Here is an 18,004-nt window from a genome sequence, read left to right as displayed (position 1 = left end):
TCAACCTCTTATGCCTGTTGTGGCCAATATGAAAGCAAACTCCAGGGGTATTTGGCTAGCATCGATGTGATCAGTTGTGCTAGAAATAATTCACAATGTTTGCACCTTTCCTCGACACAAAGCATCATCTAATATGTTAATATGTGCCAGCCACTCTGTGTAGAATGTGTCATGCTCAACTAATGACAGTTTTTGTAGCAAACATCTCTACTGTGTGCTATACCTGAGCTGTACTTGGATGTTAAGCAGGTATTATTAACATAGTCTTTAGATAAGGTTGGCAGTCCTATCTTTTATCTTGATACACAATTATTATATTTTGTTGGAGAATGTTGTGTTTCAGCCAGTGTGATTTTTCTCTCTGTTTCTGTATGTTCAGGTAACTTCTCCCTTTCTTGTCTGTCACTGCTGAACCCTGCCGAGTCATATAAATTCCCACAGTTAAATTAGTTAATCTTCTGTTCGCTGCTGTGAGGATACTTTAGCAAAAAAAAATGCTGGAGTTAGTGCATCACCGTTACTGGGGTAATGCACTTTTTGCTGTTTAAAATTGCATTTTGACTTCTGAATAAACACGTAAACCTTAGTAACTTTTCCACATATGCCCGCTTGAAACGAGAACGATTTGTAGAATAAATACAATTGATTTGAATCGGCTGTTGTTTTGGGGGCATTGTTCCTTTGTCGTTTCGAATCTCACTCACGCTGGTCATTGACTGCCCATGAACTATTCTAATTAACACATGCCAATCTGGAGATATCACTGCTGTAAGGCCGTTCCCTTAACTTTACCCCTGAGTTTTTATCTTTACATTTCTCCTGATCGTTATCCAGAGTTGTCTACTCCGACATCAATCATCCCAGATGTTGATATGCACATTTTTATCGCATTAAGTAATGAATGGGTCTAAGTATGATTGCCTCTGTGTAGAGTTTGTTCCAGATGGAGCTGTAAATTACTGCTGTATGGTTCAAGTAGTAATCCTCTTTCTCCTTGGTATTGTTAATTTAAGCTGCATTGTCTCTCGTCCCTGTGTAAGGGAGGGGAGAGCCTCAATTTGTGCTACCAAAGTAGACCCAAATCTTTATACAATTAAGCATCCAAAGGAATGCAAAACAGGTATTTATTTGCCCTTTTTCCCCATTAAATATGATTGTTTTGCTATTCAGTGACTTTCAGTGTTACTAGAAGTAACACCGCTCAGAAGGGGTATTTGTGGGTACTGTGTTGGGATAGTGGCGTCAGTATGAATGGAGGCTACAGCGATGGAACAAACTCCCATGGCCGGTTTGATGCTGAGCTCCATTGTCCTCTCACAATCTCATGTTTATTTTTATACGATCTGCTGTGGACTTACTAAGGGCTTACAGGAGCGTGAAGCTCACCGATTGCTTACCATTTACTGACTTTATCACTCTCATTTGCTTGCTGCTTGTTCAATGCCTTTCCCTGTCCAGCTTACATTTGCCCTGCCCCTGGAGTATAGCATGTGAACCATTTCTCTGATTAGCTGGCTTCTTTCCTTCCACTGCTCACTCTTATGGAACTATTTATTGCTTTTCCTTTATCTTATGAGGTTTATAATTCTTTCCCTCTTGTACTGATTCTTCCTTCAAGTATTTGCTCCCTCACTGTTTTGCTGTTTTGCTCCCCACCACTCCCAGCTTGTTTGTAATAGCTCAGAAACAGAGATATAGGGGGTCATTATGAACTCAGCGGGAAAGCCCGCCGAGTTCTGCGCTGGCGGTCAACAAAAGACCGCCAGCGCACAGACGCCCCCGCTGGCCACACAATGTACATTCAGCTGGGCCGGCGGGCAGAAAAAGTTTCTGCCAGCCGGCCCAGTTGAATGCAGGGCCTGAACATTCCGGCGGCAATGTAGCAGTGCAGCGGGTGTAGCAGCACCCGTCGAGCATTTCACTGCCCGTAAATAGGGCAGTGAAATGCGCGATGGTGCTGTGCATGGGGTCCCCTGCACTGCGTATGCCAAGTGCATGGGCAGCGCAGCGGCCCGAGGCACCCATTCTGCCAGCCTTTCCCTGGTGGGGTAAACCGCCAGGGAAAGGCTGGTGGAAATTGCCTCACTATCCGGCGAGCGGCGCTGCTTGCAGCACTGCCCTGTCGGCTATGTAACTCTGCCATCGCCAGGAAGCCTGGTAGTGGCAGAGTTACAAAAGCGGCAGTCATGCCATGAACATTATATGGCGTTCTGGACCTCCATGCAAGTTGCTGTTATTACCGCCACCGCCGGCATAGCGACCGGGACCGCCACGTTCATAATGACCGCCATAGTTGTAGGGTATGACCGAAGAGCAGACTTTAAGGGTTGTTTTTGTTTTATCGCCTGTATTCTGCATATTGCATAAAAGCACAACAGCTTTTATGGTGCTGGGGAAAGGGGTATCTGCTGCATTAACTCAGCTGGCATCTGATGAGGAAGTTAGCATGGCAGTTTTACTGGACGCCCATAAATCTTCCTGGGCTACTACAGATGACCAAATAACTGAATTATTTGTAAAGTAATTTAGGCCCTGGCACATTTTTCTGTTTACATTCTGACACTTCATTATTCATTTTCAAATCTGTTCAGAGGTTCAGGAGTGAAAAGTAAGCCATGTCATTTATACATACTGAAAATATTGAATTCAATGTACAGTTTTGCAATAACCTCAAATACCTTTGCTTTTGTTTCAGTATGTTGATATGTTTTTTCTTTCACTTTATTTTAAACAGTACTTTACAAACATTGACATAGCCAGCAGCTCAGCGCTCAATTTGAGACCTATTTGCATTGCTAATGTGTGTTCCTCTCCCCTTGCTTGCCGAAGACTCACCTCTTGGCAGCCATCTTGCATTTATTAAATAATGTAATATAGTTCTCCAATGTGGACAGTGGTGTAAATTGAAAACTGTTTTAGCTCTTGAAATAAGGGTACAGTCACATAGCTTTATTGCTTCCAATAAAAAATTGTGATACTGGCCCTACTGTTTAATTTTTTTAATGTTCAATGATATGATTGTTCATAGTGTCAAAAACTGAAATAAAATGTGTACAAATATTGCCTGCATTACAAAGACGTGCTTTTCTTCCTTAGCTGTGCAAGGCTCAGGTGTCATTTTTAAAACCGTGGAAGTCACGTTACATAAAGAAGGAAACACCTTTGGATTCGTAATACGAGGTACGTTTTGGCTCACAAGTAAGGGGTGCTAACCCATTATATGTTTTAGGTCTTCCGTTGTAAATGCTCCTAATGCTTAATCCTAGTGAATCCTGCTATGGAGTCTTGTGTTAAAAAATGGTGCGCTACTTTGTGTGTGCTATGTGAAAGTTGTAGGTTTACGCAGTGCTTAATTTGTAAATAAAAATGTGCCGGTGCCCAAATCCCTCCTCAAACTCGAAGCCGTTGCATTTATTTAATGTGCGAGCACGAAATACTGAGGCAGCGTAAACCTGAAGCCATCTCGGGCCTCTTCAATCCATTTAAAGCCCCTCCCTGCCCCTTCAGCTCACTCTGGCAGCTTTCTGCTTGCTCCCATTGTGACGCCTTTTCGTTTTTCCCTTCCTCCGTCTGTCCTATATGTGTCTTTTGCTCTTAGCAAATGCTTGAGGCAGAAGAATAAGCCCCGGCCCAATAGGAAACAACAAGCACAAATTAAGTACTGGGTTTATGTCAAATGATTGTGTTTGGCACCCCATTCTTGGCACCTAATTTGTTAGGACCAACTAAAAGTAATGTACCCAGTTGTCTTACTTTAGGGGATTGGTACGTTGACTTGCTGTGTGTCAACGTGGGAGTCTTTTGTCCAAAGGCCTCAGATCCCCTTCATATGCGCTTTTTAACAAACTGTCCCGATTTTCTACTGATTTCTCGCTGCGAGCTTTGTACCTGATGCCCCCCTTTTGCTTTGAATGTTATTTGGGTAGGCTGTTGTGCTGCAGAAATAGTACAATTACATTAACCCATAATTCTCATGCATATTGTTTGCGTTTAGGCAACATGCATCGATCAAACGTTATGCTATTCATAGGTATTGCTTTACATGCTGGTAAACCGTGCCTATATTCCAGGGTCTTCTCCCTGTCTAGAATCCCCGTGCACTCGTATACCTCTCTCTTGCTTGTTTTTAAGGACACAGGTTTCAGTGCCTGGTATCCTGAGTGGCATGAGATACGTGTTGGGGGTCTGACTGTTTCATGACCTCCTCCATTAGGGGTCACTTTCTCATACTTCCCCTTGTGTCATCCTCAAAACAATATAACAATCTTAACAATTTGGGCCAGGTTGTAATCAGGAAGTTCCTTGGCCACAGATATGGACTGTGCACACTAAAACTTCCACGGAAACTTTCACAGCTTGACACACCTTCTTTTTGTGACTTTTTCACGCCACCATACATGCCATCCTCCTTCCCACACACCCACTGAATTCAGTATACAGCCATTAAATTTAGCAAGCATGGATGTGCTTTTGCGCCGTCACGTTGTTCGGTGTTGAATAGTATGCAGATAACGTTTCCGCCATATTTCCCATCCAAGGCAATCAGTGCCAGCTCTGTACTGCTTGCAACAAATCATCATGTGTGCCCTCTTACTGCACACATGCTTCCTGCCAAGTGTAGTTACCTCTTACAAATAAAAACATCTCATGCCTTCTGTGCGTAACGCCCCTCGTGCTCATTGTGGCAAGGTTAATTCAGCATACCCACAAAATATGTCAACTCGTCACACCTGTGTAGCCATGATTACAAATGTCACTATCCCATCAGGAGTGGTAACTAGAGGTGGGATACAACTTTGGCCCATTACGGATAGTCTGCATCTCTGGGCCTAAGAATTCTGGGCCCAGAGAAACCAGGAAACCAGGCACAGTTTCACTAGGTTCGAATTCAGACCCTGTGGAAGTGCTGCAGGGAGAGGTCATCATCCTCTGCACCAGAAGCCCGACACTTGCAGCCAGTGCTTGAAATGGAAAAATTAAAGTGCAGGTACTCTGTACCAGAGTACCTGCTTGTTTCTGGGAAGTGCCGGTACTCTCCAATTAAAAGTATTACGTTTTTCTTGAGATGTGCCGGTACTCTCCCTCTCAAAATAAAAAAGTGCCGGTACTCAGTACCGGACAGTACCGGCCAATTTAAAGCACTGCTTGCAGCACTATAGGGAGAGAAGATAATGCTCCCCCAAAATGACACAGCCCTGCCCTGAGACCCTATCCCTACAACCCAGCCGACTACCCCCTGCTGGTTGTTTTTTCTGTCCTGATCAGGTGGAAAATGTCAGCATTTTTTTCCCGGATTCGGAGGAAAATCACATGGAAAAGAGCCTGGTATATCTGGGTCTGTGTTATTCCCCATTCCGAGGAGAAACCTCCTAATCATTGGCTGTTGGTGCAGTGATACTTGCCAGATTCTGGAATTCCAGGCTTCTCGTGCATCGCTTCCAAATCTGTGAAACTCATAACCGGGGCCTGTGCTAGGACACACGTGGCGGTCACTCTCTCACAGCAGTGAGGGCAAGTAAGCTGTTTGTGAAGACGATGCACCATTGGAACTGCAAACTGGAAAAACATGTATGTGTTCTACATATGTAGCTAACAGCATTATGAACTAACTTTGAACACTTAAATAGTGCATCCAAGTTATCTTCGATATCTAGAATAGACAAGAAAATTCTCATATCAGTAGGGAAACGGCGTAATTGCTGATTGCACATTGATGATCTTATCAAGTTAGATGTTACGCCAATTGGTTTACAGTAAGTTGTTAGAGGCTTATATGGATAAAGCACGGGTGACCATTAATACTTCAAAAGAGCAAAGTGTTAGTATTTCTCAGACAAAGAAAAGTGAAAAATAAATGTTAAGTGGGTAATTGGTTCCCATACGCTTGACATTATAAACACAATGCTATCTGTTTGTTGATTTTGGTTCCAACTAAAAAACGTTGGCCATAGTAGAAGCACAGGCCCTTTATCTTTTCCAGATTGGGCAAACAAAATATTGGGGCATTAAAGACCATCTACTAGGACAAAATTCCTGTAACGTTGATATAAGCGTTAGAGTGTTTACCATTTAAATCAATTATATTACATATAAATATATCTGTCTATGCCCGGTAGTATGTGAATTTCAGCTTTGCAATTGGGACTGGTTTTAGTAGGTATTTGTGCAAAAAGCTAGCATCCAGATTTTGAAATATTGGTACCACCCTTCTGTAGTTCAGTGTGTAATTCTATTTGACTTGATCTAGAACAGGATTTGTATATTTCAGAATAATACATATTAGCACCTTCCTTGGAAAAATAGGTTATCTAAAGAGGCGGCACTAGCTTTGCCCACCAAAACGATATTGAAGAAGACATTAATTCAAATTCTTTTTTAACACAAATGCAGTTTGGTTTGTGTAGTCTTCACTGTGTGAATATTCCTAGATTTACCTTGTTAGACACGTGATGTATGAAAAATATTTATAGTTTATTTTTGATTCAATAGGTAGATAAATATTTTTCAAATTTAACCTTGATGGATTACTGATACAGGTTGGTATTTCAAAAAAAGAACAATAGGCAAGTAAAAAGAGATTTGCAGTCTTTGTGTAAAAGGTTTCCAGGATGTAACTCTCGTTTTACTTCTGTGAGATCATTTAAGGTTGTTACGTTGCAAATGTATAAGACAAATTATTTAAGGAATTCATGTAGAAATATCTATTAGCAAGTGTTTAATTATTTCAATACCTTTTAGTGCTATTTTCCATACTTTAGAATGCATTTTATAACTCTTTTTCATACTTACTTTTTTATGTATGGAAGGTTATCTTCCTTTTAAGTAAAACTTCACTGGTCATTCAGGGAAAGGGATATTACTGTCATAATATGGCCAGGCAGTCGCTGATGTTCCCTGGGAAACAGCCCACCCTTTAACTGCTTCAGCCCACACAATACTCCCTGAGGCCAAGGACTCAGACAAGATCAACGATCACGTTCTTTAGATGAGGGGTCAAAAGACCCCCAGCTTTATTTATTTACAATTATATACAAAACACATTTCAATCATTTCTATGCACAGTAACCCAACATTTTGCAGCGTTGTTAACAGAGATTAAGTCCTAGCCTTAACTGAGCCGCTAGTACGTGGGAGTTACCTATCCATACATAAGTTTGTTCCTGTGCGTCCGTTAAACAATAATTTACGAGTGAGGTCATGACTGGCAGCAGTGTCCCTTCCTCTTAAATCCCTTGTCCGATAATATTGATCCTGGAATGTGCCTCTCCTTATGGTAGGACCCCACCCACTGACCTTCCATACTGGGATGTCCCTGTGAAAGGGGTCCATTTCCCCTCTAGGATACCTACTTTGGGCACCCCTTGCATCCAAATTCCTCCCCCCAAGGGCCAGCACTAGCTTATGTCCACTGTGCCTGCACAGTTGGTTGCCAAGTAAGGACCGCATGTGAGTGACCACTGAACGCCCTCTACCCCTGCAAACCTTCTTTGACTTGTTGCTAGCACCCCTTGGAGTGTCCTGTGACGCCACTGTAAATTTGGTCTAAAAGGATGCCTTACCTGTACCCAAACTGTCCAACCAATCATGACCTCACCCACCACAGGCCAGCATAGTTCACCTACTATCTACCCCCCCCCCCCCCCACCCCCACTATGTCATGGGCAGTGGACTAACAAGGCCAGCAAATCTTTGATAAACATTTTGTTACCTGTCTTAGACAAATGGAACTATCCTGCAAGAAGAACCACTTACCCTTAATGCACCCATACGCCATGGATGACATCTTAACCAACCTGAATTACTTACCAGTCTTGTTGTTCACCCACTTCACAGAGTCGTTTTTACCAACTTACCACCTCTTCATTTTGCCCTGGGAGCAGTGTTGGACCACACCAGCAAATAATCTGAGAACCTCCTTGCGAGCCAGCCCATCTCCGATATAATCAGCTCAAACAAGTCTTTCCATCCAATAACCGTTAAGTCCTGGCCACCAAGATGCGCGATAATATTCCCAAGGCATGTTGACCCCCTGGGCAACAAATTGTCCAAAGCAGTTATCAGAGTGCCTAAGTGCAAACTTCCTTGACCACAGAACATCAACCAGTATCCAGCTGCTCTGTCCCTGGCTGCGAAACCACCTGTGGAATCAAAACGTTTTGCCCGTCTCACATATGAGTGTCCGAGCACCAGCACTTCTGTAACCTCCTCTGCTCCCATGTGGACAGGAGGTGCCAAGGTATCCAACTGCTGCCCCGGATCCTCATACCATCTACCTGTGTCAGCAGGAGAGACAGGAAGAAAAAAGGGGGTGTATTGGAGAGAATAGTAGACAGGCATTAGAGACTGGAGTCTACAACAAGTTTAATCTCACATAGCGTTTGAAACAGTCCGACCTCCATCTGCTGATCGTTTAGACTGCCTGCCTGGCTAACCCTATTTTTGCTGCTCGCTGCAGCAGTGGCAGCCCCAATCCGAACTGACGGCCAGCCATACACCGATGGCACCCCTCTTCGTACAACCAAGCATTTCAAAACAAAAACCTAGGCTCACGCTGTTAGAAATAGGGTCTGTATTTGGCAGTCAGTTTGTACCCTGTCCAAGAAGGGACCCTCACTATAGTCAGGATAAGGAAGATACCCACTCAGATAACCCCTGCTCACCCCCTCGGTAGCTTGGCACGATCAGTCAGGCTCATCTCAGAAGCAATGTGTAAAGCATTTGCACATAACACAGAGTAACACAGTGAAAACACTACTTAGAAAAACAGCCAATATTTATCTATATAAAACAAGACCAAATACAAAAAAAATCTAACATACAGTAATAAAAGATATGAATTTTGCAAGAATTACTTGAAAATACAGTTCCTTGAAGTTGATAGCTCCACCTGGAGATATCACAGCGTTGTGATCAATAAAACCAACAGTTCTGGCCGGCCACGGCGTCGTGGGCCAACTATGGTGTCGGGAAGACCCGCAAACAGTACCTTTGGAATTGCAGGGCATTGTGATCCTCGCAATGAGATCCGGAGAGTGGCATCGCGTTGTTGGTTCCGGAGGTCAGTGCGGGGGTCGTCGGACCCTTGAAGTCACACGCGTTGCAGATCGAACTCCGGGCTTATGAAGTCAGGAGACCTGGCGTAGATGGCGTCGGGGCTGCGGTGCAATGTGGGATGATGTGACGTGCGGTGCCCAGAGGTCACAGTGCAGGCAGTGGCTTGATGACGGCGTTCAGCGGCGTCGGTGAGACCAATGCTGTGGTGTGAAGCGGGGCGGTGTGATGTGCGGTATCACCAAGTCACGGTTCAGGCAGTGTTGTCATCATTGGTGCTGAAGCGCTATCGTTGGTAGGCCCAGGTCGGTGGTGCGGCGCAGGATGGGCTACGTGGGGAGTGCATGGGTCGCGGTGCAGGCAGGTACGCCTGGTGACGACACTGGAGTCAATGGTGCTGGCATCTGTGGACCGGGGCTGCGGTACAGGACGGGATGATGCTTGGTGTACCTTGTGAGCGGTGTCCACGGGTCACGGTACAGGCAGCAGTCTCGTTGTCAGCAGGAGCTTCATCATCGAGGATGCCCAGGCTGCGGTATGAGCAGGGCGATGCTAGAGTGCAGGGCCCACAAGTCACGGTGCAAGCAGTGGCTCGGTGGTGGCGTCAGATGTCGGCGTTGGTGAGATCTGGGTTTTGGTGCGAAGCGGGGCAGTGCGGCGTCGGCAGGTCACGGTGCACGCCAGCGGCATCGTTGGCTGCGTCACAGTGGTTTTTCTTCTTGAACAGCACAAAACACGCAGTTCCCAGTGCTGTAGGCAGATGAAATTGAAGTCTTTGGTGTCCCTGAGACTTCCAACAGGAGGCAAGCTCTACTCCAAGCCCTTGGAGAACTTTCTCAAGCAGGATACAGACCAAAGTTCACCCTTTGCTCTTTTTTAAGGCAGGAACAGCAACTGCAGACCAACCCAGCAAAGCAGCACAGCAAAGAGGCAGTACTCCTCTTCCAGCTCTTCAGTTCTTCTCCTTGGCAGAGGTTCCTCTAGATTTCCAGAAAGATTCTAAAAGTCTGGGGTTTTGGGTCCACTATGTATACCCCTTTCTGCCTTTGAAGTAGTCTCTGTTGTTGACAGGATCCTGCCTTGCCCAGGCCTGGCCCCAGACACACGTCAGGGTGTCGAAGACTGCGTTGTGTGAGGGCAGGCACAGCCCTTTCAGGTGTAAGTGACCACTCCTCCTTCCACTCTAGCCCAGATGGCTCATCAAGATATACAGGCTACACCCCAGCTCCCTTTGTGTTACTGTCTAGAGGAAATTCACAGCAGCCCAACTGTCAGTCTGACCCAGATGTGGAATACAGAAGCAGGCAGAGGCACAGAATGGTTTAAGCAAGAAAACGCCCACTTTCTAAAAGTGGCATTTTCAAACTAACAATCTAAAAACCAACTTCACTAAAAGAAGTATTTTTAAATTGTGAGTTCAGAGACCCCAAACTCCAGATTTCTAACTGCTCTCAAAGAGAGACTGCACTCGAAGGATATTAAAGGCAGCCCCCATGTTAACCAGTGAGAGAGATAGGCCTTGCAACAGTGAAGACTGAATTTGGCAGTATTTCACTGTTAGGACATGTAAAACACACCAGTACTTGTCCTACCTTCTAAATACACTGCATCCCGTTCATGGGGCTACCTAGGGCCTACCTTAGGGGTGCCTTACATGTAGTAAGAGAGAAGGTTTTGGGCCTGGCAAGTGGGTACACTTGCCAGATCGAATTGGCAGCTTAAGACTGCACACACAGACACTGCAGTGGCAGGTCTGAGCCATGATTACAAGGCTACTCATGTGGGTGGCACAATCAGTACTGCAGGCCCACTAGTAACATTTGATTTACAGGCCTTGGGCACCACTATTGTGCTTTACTAGGGACTTCCCTGTAAATTAGATATGCCAAACATGGATAAACCAATCAACCATATAATTTACACAGACAGCATATGTACTTTAGCACTGGTTAGCAGTGGTAAAGTGCCCAGAGTCCTAAGGCCAACAAAAAGTGGTCAGAAAAAATAGGAGAAAGGAGGCAAAAAGTTTAGGGATGACCCTGCAAAAAGGACCATTTCCAAAACACACTAACTGGAAAAAACTCTGCCTAGCACAACCTCTGCCAAATCCCTGGCTCAAGAGCTCACTCTGCAGTGAAGCAATCAATAAACACCAAACAGTCTAGTGCAAATGACTGAACACTATTCACAGTTCAACAGAATACAGGCAACCGTTAAGGGAGATTGCATGGAGAAAGGAAGCCTTCAAATTCCTTTCTAGTAGGGATAGCAGAAACTCTCATAATGCTAACAAAATGGTTAAATGCCTTGATCGCAGTGTGCCTGTAAAACTTGGGCCCTTGGAACCAGCTTACTGCAGAGCAATACCCCTCTGACTCAGTCCTGGACCCACAGAAAGCATCAGAAAAACATTATTAATTCAATATCAAATGCCAAACCAGTTACCCTGCGTAAGGAAACACTGCAGCACTGTATGATTTTTAGCCCACAACTCAGCTCAGACAATTCAAAATGTCCAACAACATTGCCAGCCAACAAATTCCAGATTTAACCTAAAAGGGTGAACACTGCCCAGAAGTGCCAGTCAACAAATGCCAGAATTAACCCAAAAGGGTGCACACTGCCCCAAACATACAAAGCGGCAACCCACTCGCCTCCACAGCCCCTGCAAGCCACCAAATTCGCCAACGAGTGCAATACTAGCCTAGTTGAATCTCGAGTCAGGTGAGACTCTCTCAACCCTGTGCGGCTCCCAGAGGCACAAGCTGAGGAGCTGTGGTGCAGTGCCCACAGCAGAGCGTGCTTGCAATGACCGAAGAGGGAAAAAAAAATAGGGATAGCTGAGACACAAAACATGAATCGTGATGGGGGCAGCAAGGGGCGACATCCCCTATGGCGAGGCAGCCAGCAGGAAAGAGACTGCTCCCCTCTTCAAGCCATCATTTATGAGTGGGTCCATGCCTCACCTCTGCGACCTCAGAATTGCTCATCAGCTTCCAGAGCTGCTCTCCGTCAGCCAATCCGTTGTGACCCTACCCAATGGCCGGGGCGGCTTTCGCCATGCCCCTGGGGTTGGGCCACAACTTGTGCCATATTCGTGACTCCCCTGAGGTGGGGAAGCCTTCGCAATTGGCTTTTAGAGCTTACTGCTTCGGTGCCTACCCTCCCTCCACAACAGACAGCCCATAGCTGCAGTGGGCCTTAGAAGAGATCCCCTCATTGTGGATTCTGCACTTGATTGGGTTCATAGTTTTGCTCCACACATCACTGTTATGAGTAGCGTGAAGGAACATAACCTACTGGTATTCATTCAAGCCCATGATGATGGCCATATCCAAGGACTACAAATTCCTGCACATTGGTAGAACTTCTTGTAATGGGAGTTTTGACCTTGTCTCTCAGGAATTTTTCAACTGACCCACTGTAGATTGATATGTGGGGAGAACTTTGAAGCAATTCATTCTAGATGCCAAATTTGCTCTTGATCATCTATTTTTTTTTCTTCTAATTTACCATCCAGTCAAGCAAGATTTAACGTCTTTGACTGACCTTTCTGACCAGATTTGCCTTCACCATAAAAAAAAAATTACACTGGGTGATTTTAGCATTCATATTGACAACGTACATGCCTCGATGGTCGAACGGTTTTTAGATCTAATGCTTTCTGATAGTCTATCCCAGATCATCCAAGCTTCTACGCATAACAAGTTACATGAATTAGATCAAATCTCTGTTCAGCTTCTTAATCTAACTTTCCAGCCCTGGATGGAGCATACGCTAATAATGATTGATATTCAGTCTGGGAACAAATAACATCCCTTCTCCATTACCATTTTCATTTATTATACAGGCTTCAGAACAAATTTGACCATACCGCACCCATTAAAATAATTGAGGCTGCCCTAGGGCAGTTTCCTTAATTTAATTCCATTTCAAATGCCTTTGTATATATTAATAATACAGATGCCCTGAATAAGGAAACCCCCAAAAAGTTATTTTAAATTGCGTTGCAAAAAGTGACATAAAGGAACAGGGGTCTTTGTCTTAGAAGGAATGAACGGAAATGGCATTCCCTTATGATTGTAAGTCTTTGTCTTGTTAAAAACAACAACTGAAGACTTATGAGAGGGAAGTCTTCCTGGCTGAATCCCCTTTTTTCCATAATGCCATTCTTGGTGCCTCGACTACTCAATACGTGAAGATCTTATACTTCTTCTCTCTGTAACTCCCTCTCATTGCATCTTTCACAAGAGTTTTGTGAAAAAAGTGTCTTTTTTCTCTTCCAAAATTCAAAAGATTTATTCAATAATTAAGAACTCGGCGACCTTCTCAGGTGACAGCCTTCTTGCTGTGGCCTTCCCTTTTCTGCTATGAGTTGACAATTCTTTACTCCATCTTATCCAGAATAGACCGAACGAAGACATCTTAGTGATGATCATATCTGGGTTGTGTGATGACTTGTGCCAAGTCTCTATCCTAAAGGCCTAGTCCTCTGTGGTGTGGTTGTGCCTGCTCTAACCAACAATATTTATTAATCTCTGTCCTCCGAGACTCTACTAAGTGAGTGGAAGAAAGGGATAGTTAAGCTACTGTTAAAAAAGACAACCTAGTTAATGCTAAGGGTGACAGTTATTGACCCATTACTTCTCTTCCAGTTTTTGACCCATTTCTCTCCTTCTAGCTCTGTGTAAGATCACTGAACAGGCTGCGGCTGGATAACTGGTGTGTTACATGGAAGCAGTTAACTGTTTGGACTAATGACATCTGGAATTACACCCATGCATCTATACTAGGACTGCCCTGGAATTTTTCCTTGATGAATTAAGATTGAAAGGAGACTCTGTCCCCTTTCTTGTCTACATATCTGCAGTGCTTTATACCATTGACCACAAAATTATTTAAAAGTGCTTTAAGGGAATCACTTGTCAATGGGCAGATGCTGGCCTGATTAGACGCCTTTCTAAAAGGTTATTCTCAGCTAGTTGCTCTTCCTCCTTTCCAGTCCCCTACACAGGCAGCAATTTGTGGTATCCCTCAAGGTTCCACCCTCTAACCCGTGCTTTTTAACATGTTCACACGTCTGCTGATTTCTCTCATCAGATCTTTCGGATGCACGGTTACTTCATATGTGGATAACACCCAGGTAATTATACGTCTGAACTGTCAAGCTCCCCACACAGTGGCTAGTTTGACACCCTTTATCTCCAATGGTCAGCACAGGATGTCTTCCGGCTGTCTACAGGTTGATGCCACCAAGACTAAAATTCTATTAGTTGGCAAATATACACGAAGGTAGCCAGATTCACTTTGGTGTGCCTCCTAAGGCTCTGCGTGCTTGCCACGGCCAAGGTTAAATCACTGGGTATTTATATTGACCCTCATTTATCAATAAAACACCAGATCAAATCCATTGAAGTCAGAAGAAATGTACTTCTTTCCCCTCTAACTCATTTGCATGTTCAGGTAATCTATGCCTGCTTCCTCTCCAGGATCGATCATTGTAATTTACTGTACCTTTCTCTCCTTAATTCCTTCTTGAATCAGCTGCAAATAATTTGAAACTTTGCTGTTCGAACAGCTTGTAGACTATGAAAATACAATCATGTCGCCTAAGCACAGTATTTGACTTCTGTGGCATCATGTGAAGCAAATAGTATTCGAAGCCTTATGGATAAGGTAATCGAGAAATCACCCCTTGTCTCCCCAACTGGGAGAGATATCGGCATTCCAATTTTAAATTGCTTTATTCTATTCCATGAGCCAAGGAAATCGGGGTGAATGGATGTGCCCTCTCCATCCTAGAATCTCAACTGTGAAATGCTCTTCCCTTGGAGGTCAAAGCCATTGTCAATCAACTATTCTTCAGGAAGGAGTTCAAAAACTTCTTGTTGCGTTCGAGCACAAAGATGGCCTTGTGCGTCCATTCTATTTTGAGTCATGTTCTATATTGTAAATTAATATTTGTTGTATTCTTCATGTCTTTTGTGAATTATGAATAAAAAAATTAGAGAAGCCCATTGGTCCAGCGCAATAGGAGTCTGCTCAGAAATAGGCAGAAAAGAAAGTGGTGGTAACAGATTTTTTTGACCTTCTTTACTTCTATCACTACTTTGTGAGCTTCCAGCCGCACCATACAGCCATAAACGCAATTATGACTAAGCACTGCTGAGGAAATGTTGTTCAAGATGAGACCATGCAAGACAATCGAGTACCAGAACGCAAATTTCCTTTTAAAAAATGCCAATCAGTCTCATGGCATGTCTGAAGCTTTCAGCCAAACCTGTTTTTTTTTGTTTTTTTAACCAACGTCGCTTTGTGAGCTGTGTAGTATTTTATGTTTTTAATATTTTTTATAAATTATACCACAGGTCTTGGCAGATTTGCCTTCTTCACACTGTACATGCCACATGATTAATTCTTCACGATGCCTAAATACCTGAACACAGACCCCTTCAGAGTGCTAATTCCAAAAAAGGCATTTTTTTGTAGAAAACCTACAACTACATAGAGATGTTGGGCATTGCCTTAGCAAGCCATGTTACTTAATCACCCTTGTTGCCAAGCCTTGCTGTATGCCAGCAAGCAGCACAACAACCTTCCTCTTTGCAGCAGTTGTGCTCTTGCCCCTTTACTGCTCAAACTGCCCCTTTTGCTTATCTCACATGAAATTCAATGTCAAACCACCATTGGGCAGTCCTTAACATGGGTGTAGCTGACAATGGGCAGCAGGTGCAGTGGCACCAGAGACATGGGGTGTATAGTGCCCTCTGACCCCAATTGTGGCTTTTACTATGTGTGACTGAGACAAGGGGGCCATTTTTTGTATGGAATTTATGTTCAATTCAGGTACAATCACCTTTCACAAAAAACATTTACTTTTAAGTCATAAGTAACAAACTTAACAACATATGTACAAACTATTCCTTTGACCCTTTACCTGTGCATGATTAAGATCATGTCAGTCAAAATACATTTACTTGCATATCTTCATCTGCCATCTTCTCTCCCTGATCACTTTTCAATTCCTGGAGGGAAGAGAAAATGAGAAATGTTTTTAGAAAGCCCTCTGGGACTTCCTAGCGGAGGAGCGGGATCCTTTGGGATCTTCAAGTGCCCCCATCGCTGCTGCTGTTGGATTCATCCATGTAGGAGACAGTGGATCATCTTGTGGCAGGCCAGAGTCCAGTCCCTTTCTTATCTACTGGGTGTCTTCACAGAAATAGAAGAACATCTTTAATTAAAACAGCACAGGAGCCTGCACGCGTCCGTGGATAGGCGTCCATTTGTCCTGCTTGCAGGAGGGCCCCTGGCACCCTTGCTAGGCCGCAGGTGCTCAGAACAGAGACGCTCCTCATGCCTTCTATTCCAGAGCGATTTAGGGTTAAATTTCCGATTTTATGCTTGCATTTGTATCCGTGTATGTTGGTTTTAATACCTCCAAGTCACTGCGTATCCTTGCGGTGCTGAATAAAATGTAATAACCAGTGCCCGACTCATAAAACCCCTCATGAAATTTGCATGAAAACCCGCCTCGCCTCCATTTAATATCGCAGAACCTGTTCGGTCACCTCCACAGTCAGCACAAGTAATGCGCTCCTCCAGTTAACCCCTGATCCTTCTGTGGCACGTGCGCCTACCCTCGCTCGGGGTCTTTGAGGCGGGAGAGTACTCTCTACCGGAGGCCTCTGCTCTTTAATCACACGTTTTCAGGAGTATGTTTCCCGTTCCCCTGACGACAGAGCTTGGTTTGTTTTGAGACACGTCCGTCCCCTGACATGCGCGCTCGATCCTTTTTTCTTTGGCCTTTCATCGCCCTAAGAACTGTTCAATACGATGATTACTGTTGTTTCACAGTTTCTCTTTTACGAATGATTTTTCGAGCCGCCTGAGCAGGGCCGGGGCACGGGGATCACCATCTCTCTCGGGCCTGATCCACCGGTCGGTCCATCCATCATAAACAAATCATCACACAGACCGTAGGCCTTGAATCTTTCCTTGACAGCTTCTGTGCCCCCAGGCTTTATTTACAGTCCTGCCAGAACGTTCAAAACGTGGTGTGGGAGAGGAGGGTCCGGTTGGTAACAGAGGGCAGGAGAAAGCCTATTATAGAGAAGAAATGTATCACACCAAAGAGGGAGGGCAAAAGGCCGTGAGGTGTTTTTTTTTTCTAATTCAGCAGAATAAGATCAGTAAAGCTCCCGATTTCCCAACTTTATTGAAAAGGTTGTGCATATCGCCCTAGAAATTAGGGCGCAACAGCGCAATACATTTTCCAAGCGCCTAGAGACTTTCAGACAGGAGAGTAACGCAGGCTTCTGCAACCCCTGGGTATAGCGCCCTCTCCTCCCTACACGGGGGGACCCCATTTAGCCCCAGGCCGATGAATATCTGTGAGATATGGGGACTCGGAGGCATCATTTTGCATTACGCCACTGCGTTTAGCATAAACCCCTGTTAGGTCAGTGTTCTTGTAGATTCGAGCCTCAGTAGCACCTTGAAGAAAATGAGCTTGAGAGGAATGTTTGCACAAAATAGCTATGTTCGTGGGCGACATAAAGATCTGTTCATTAACCAGAAATACTCGAGTACTGATTAATCCAGGAAGGAAGTCGTTTGGAGCAGACAGTTCGCCGCCTAAACAGTTTAACTGTGGAATAGGCTTAGTACAAATAAAGTCCTTTGTGTGAAGGTACGACCTTTTATGCAGACGACTACCAACACTAAGGGTTTATGCTACAATCTGGGGACAGGGTAATGCTTTGGTCTTCATTTTTGGAGCAAGATGGGCTACGGTGATAGCCGTGTATGTTTCTGTCTCTCTGTAAGTATGCTGTAATAACATCTCAACATTCGGGCATTTTCTGGGCTTGTTTTGCCATTCAAGAGGACTTCTCTGTAATGAGGACAACAGATTGAGCGAGAGGAAGATTGATTAAATTGAGGGTCTGACACG

At 44.4% G+C, this 18,004-nt stretch overlaps 1 protein-coding gene across 21 annotated transcripts in view; it reads left to right on the top strand.

Annotated features, from left to right (window-relative positions):
- The window catches only part of GRIP1 (glutamate receptor interacting protein 1), a 1,044,357-nt gene that overhangs the window by 805,889 nt on the left and 220,464 nt on the right, over positions 1–18,004 (top strand). For all 21 annotated transcript variants that reach the window (XM_069229162.1, XM_069229153.1, XM_069229151.1 and 18 more), the window contains one exon: positions 3,097–3,180. In XM_069229162.1, the coding sequence (XP_069085263.1) occupies positions 3,097–3,180 (84 nt within the window). The remainder of the gene's footprint in view (positions 1–3,096; positions 3,181–18,004) is intronic.

The sequence above is a fragment of the Pleurodeles waltl genome, chromosome 4_1 (genome assembly GCF_031143425.1).
Source record: "Pleurodeles waltl isolate 20211129_DDA chromosome 4_1, aPleWal1.hap1.20221129, whole genome shotgun sequence".
Classification (NCBI taxonomy): domain Eukaryota; kingdom Metazoa; phylum Chordata; class Amphibia; order Caudata; family Salamandridae; genus Pleurodeles; species Pleurodeles waltl.
Note: the sequence above shows the minus strand (reverse complement) of the source record. Positions and strands in the feature narration are given on the sequence as shown.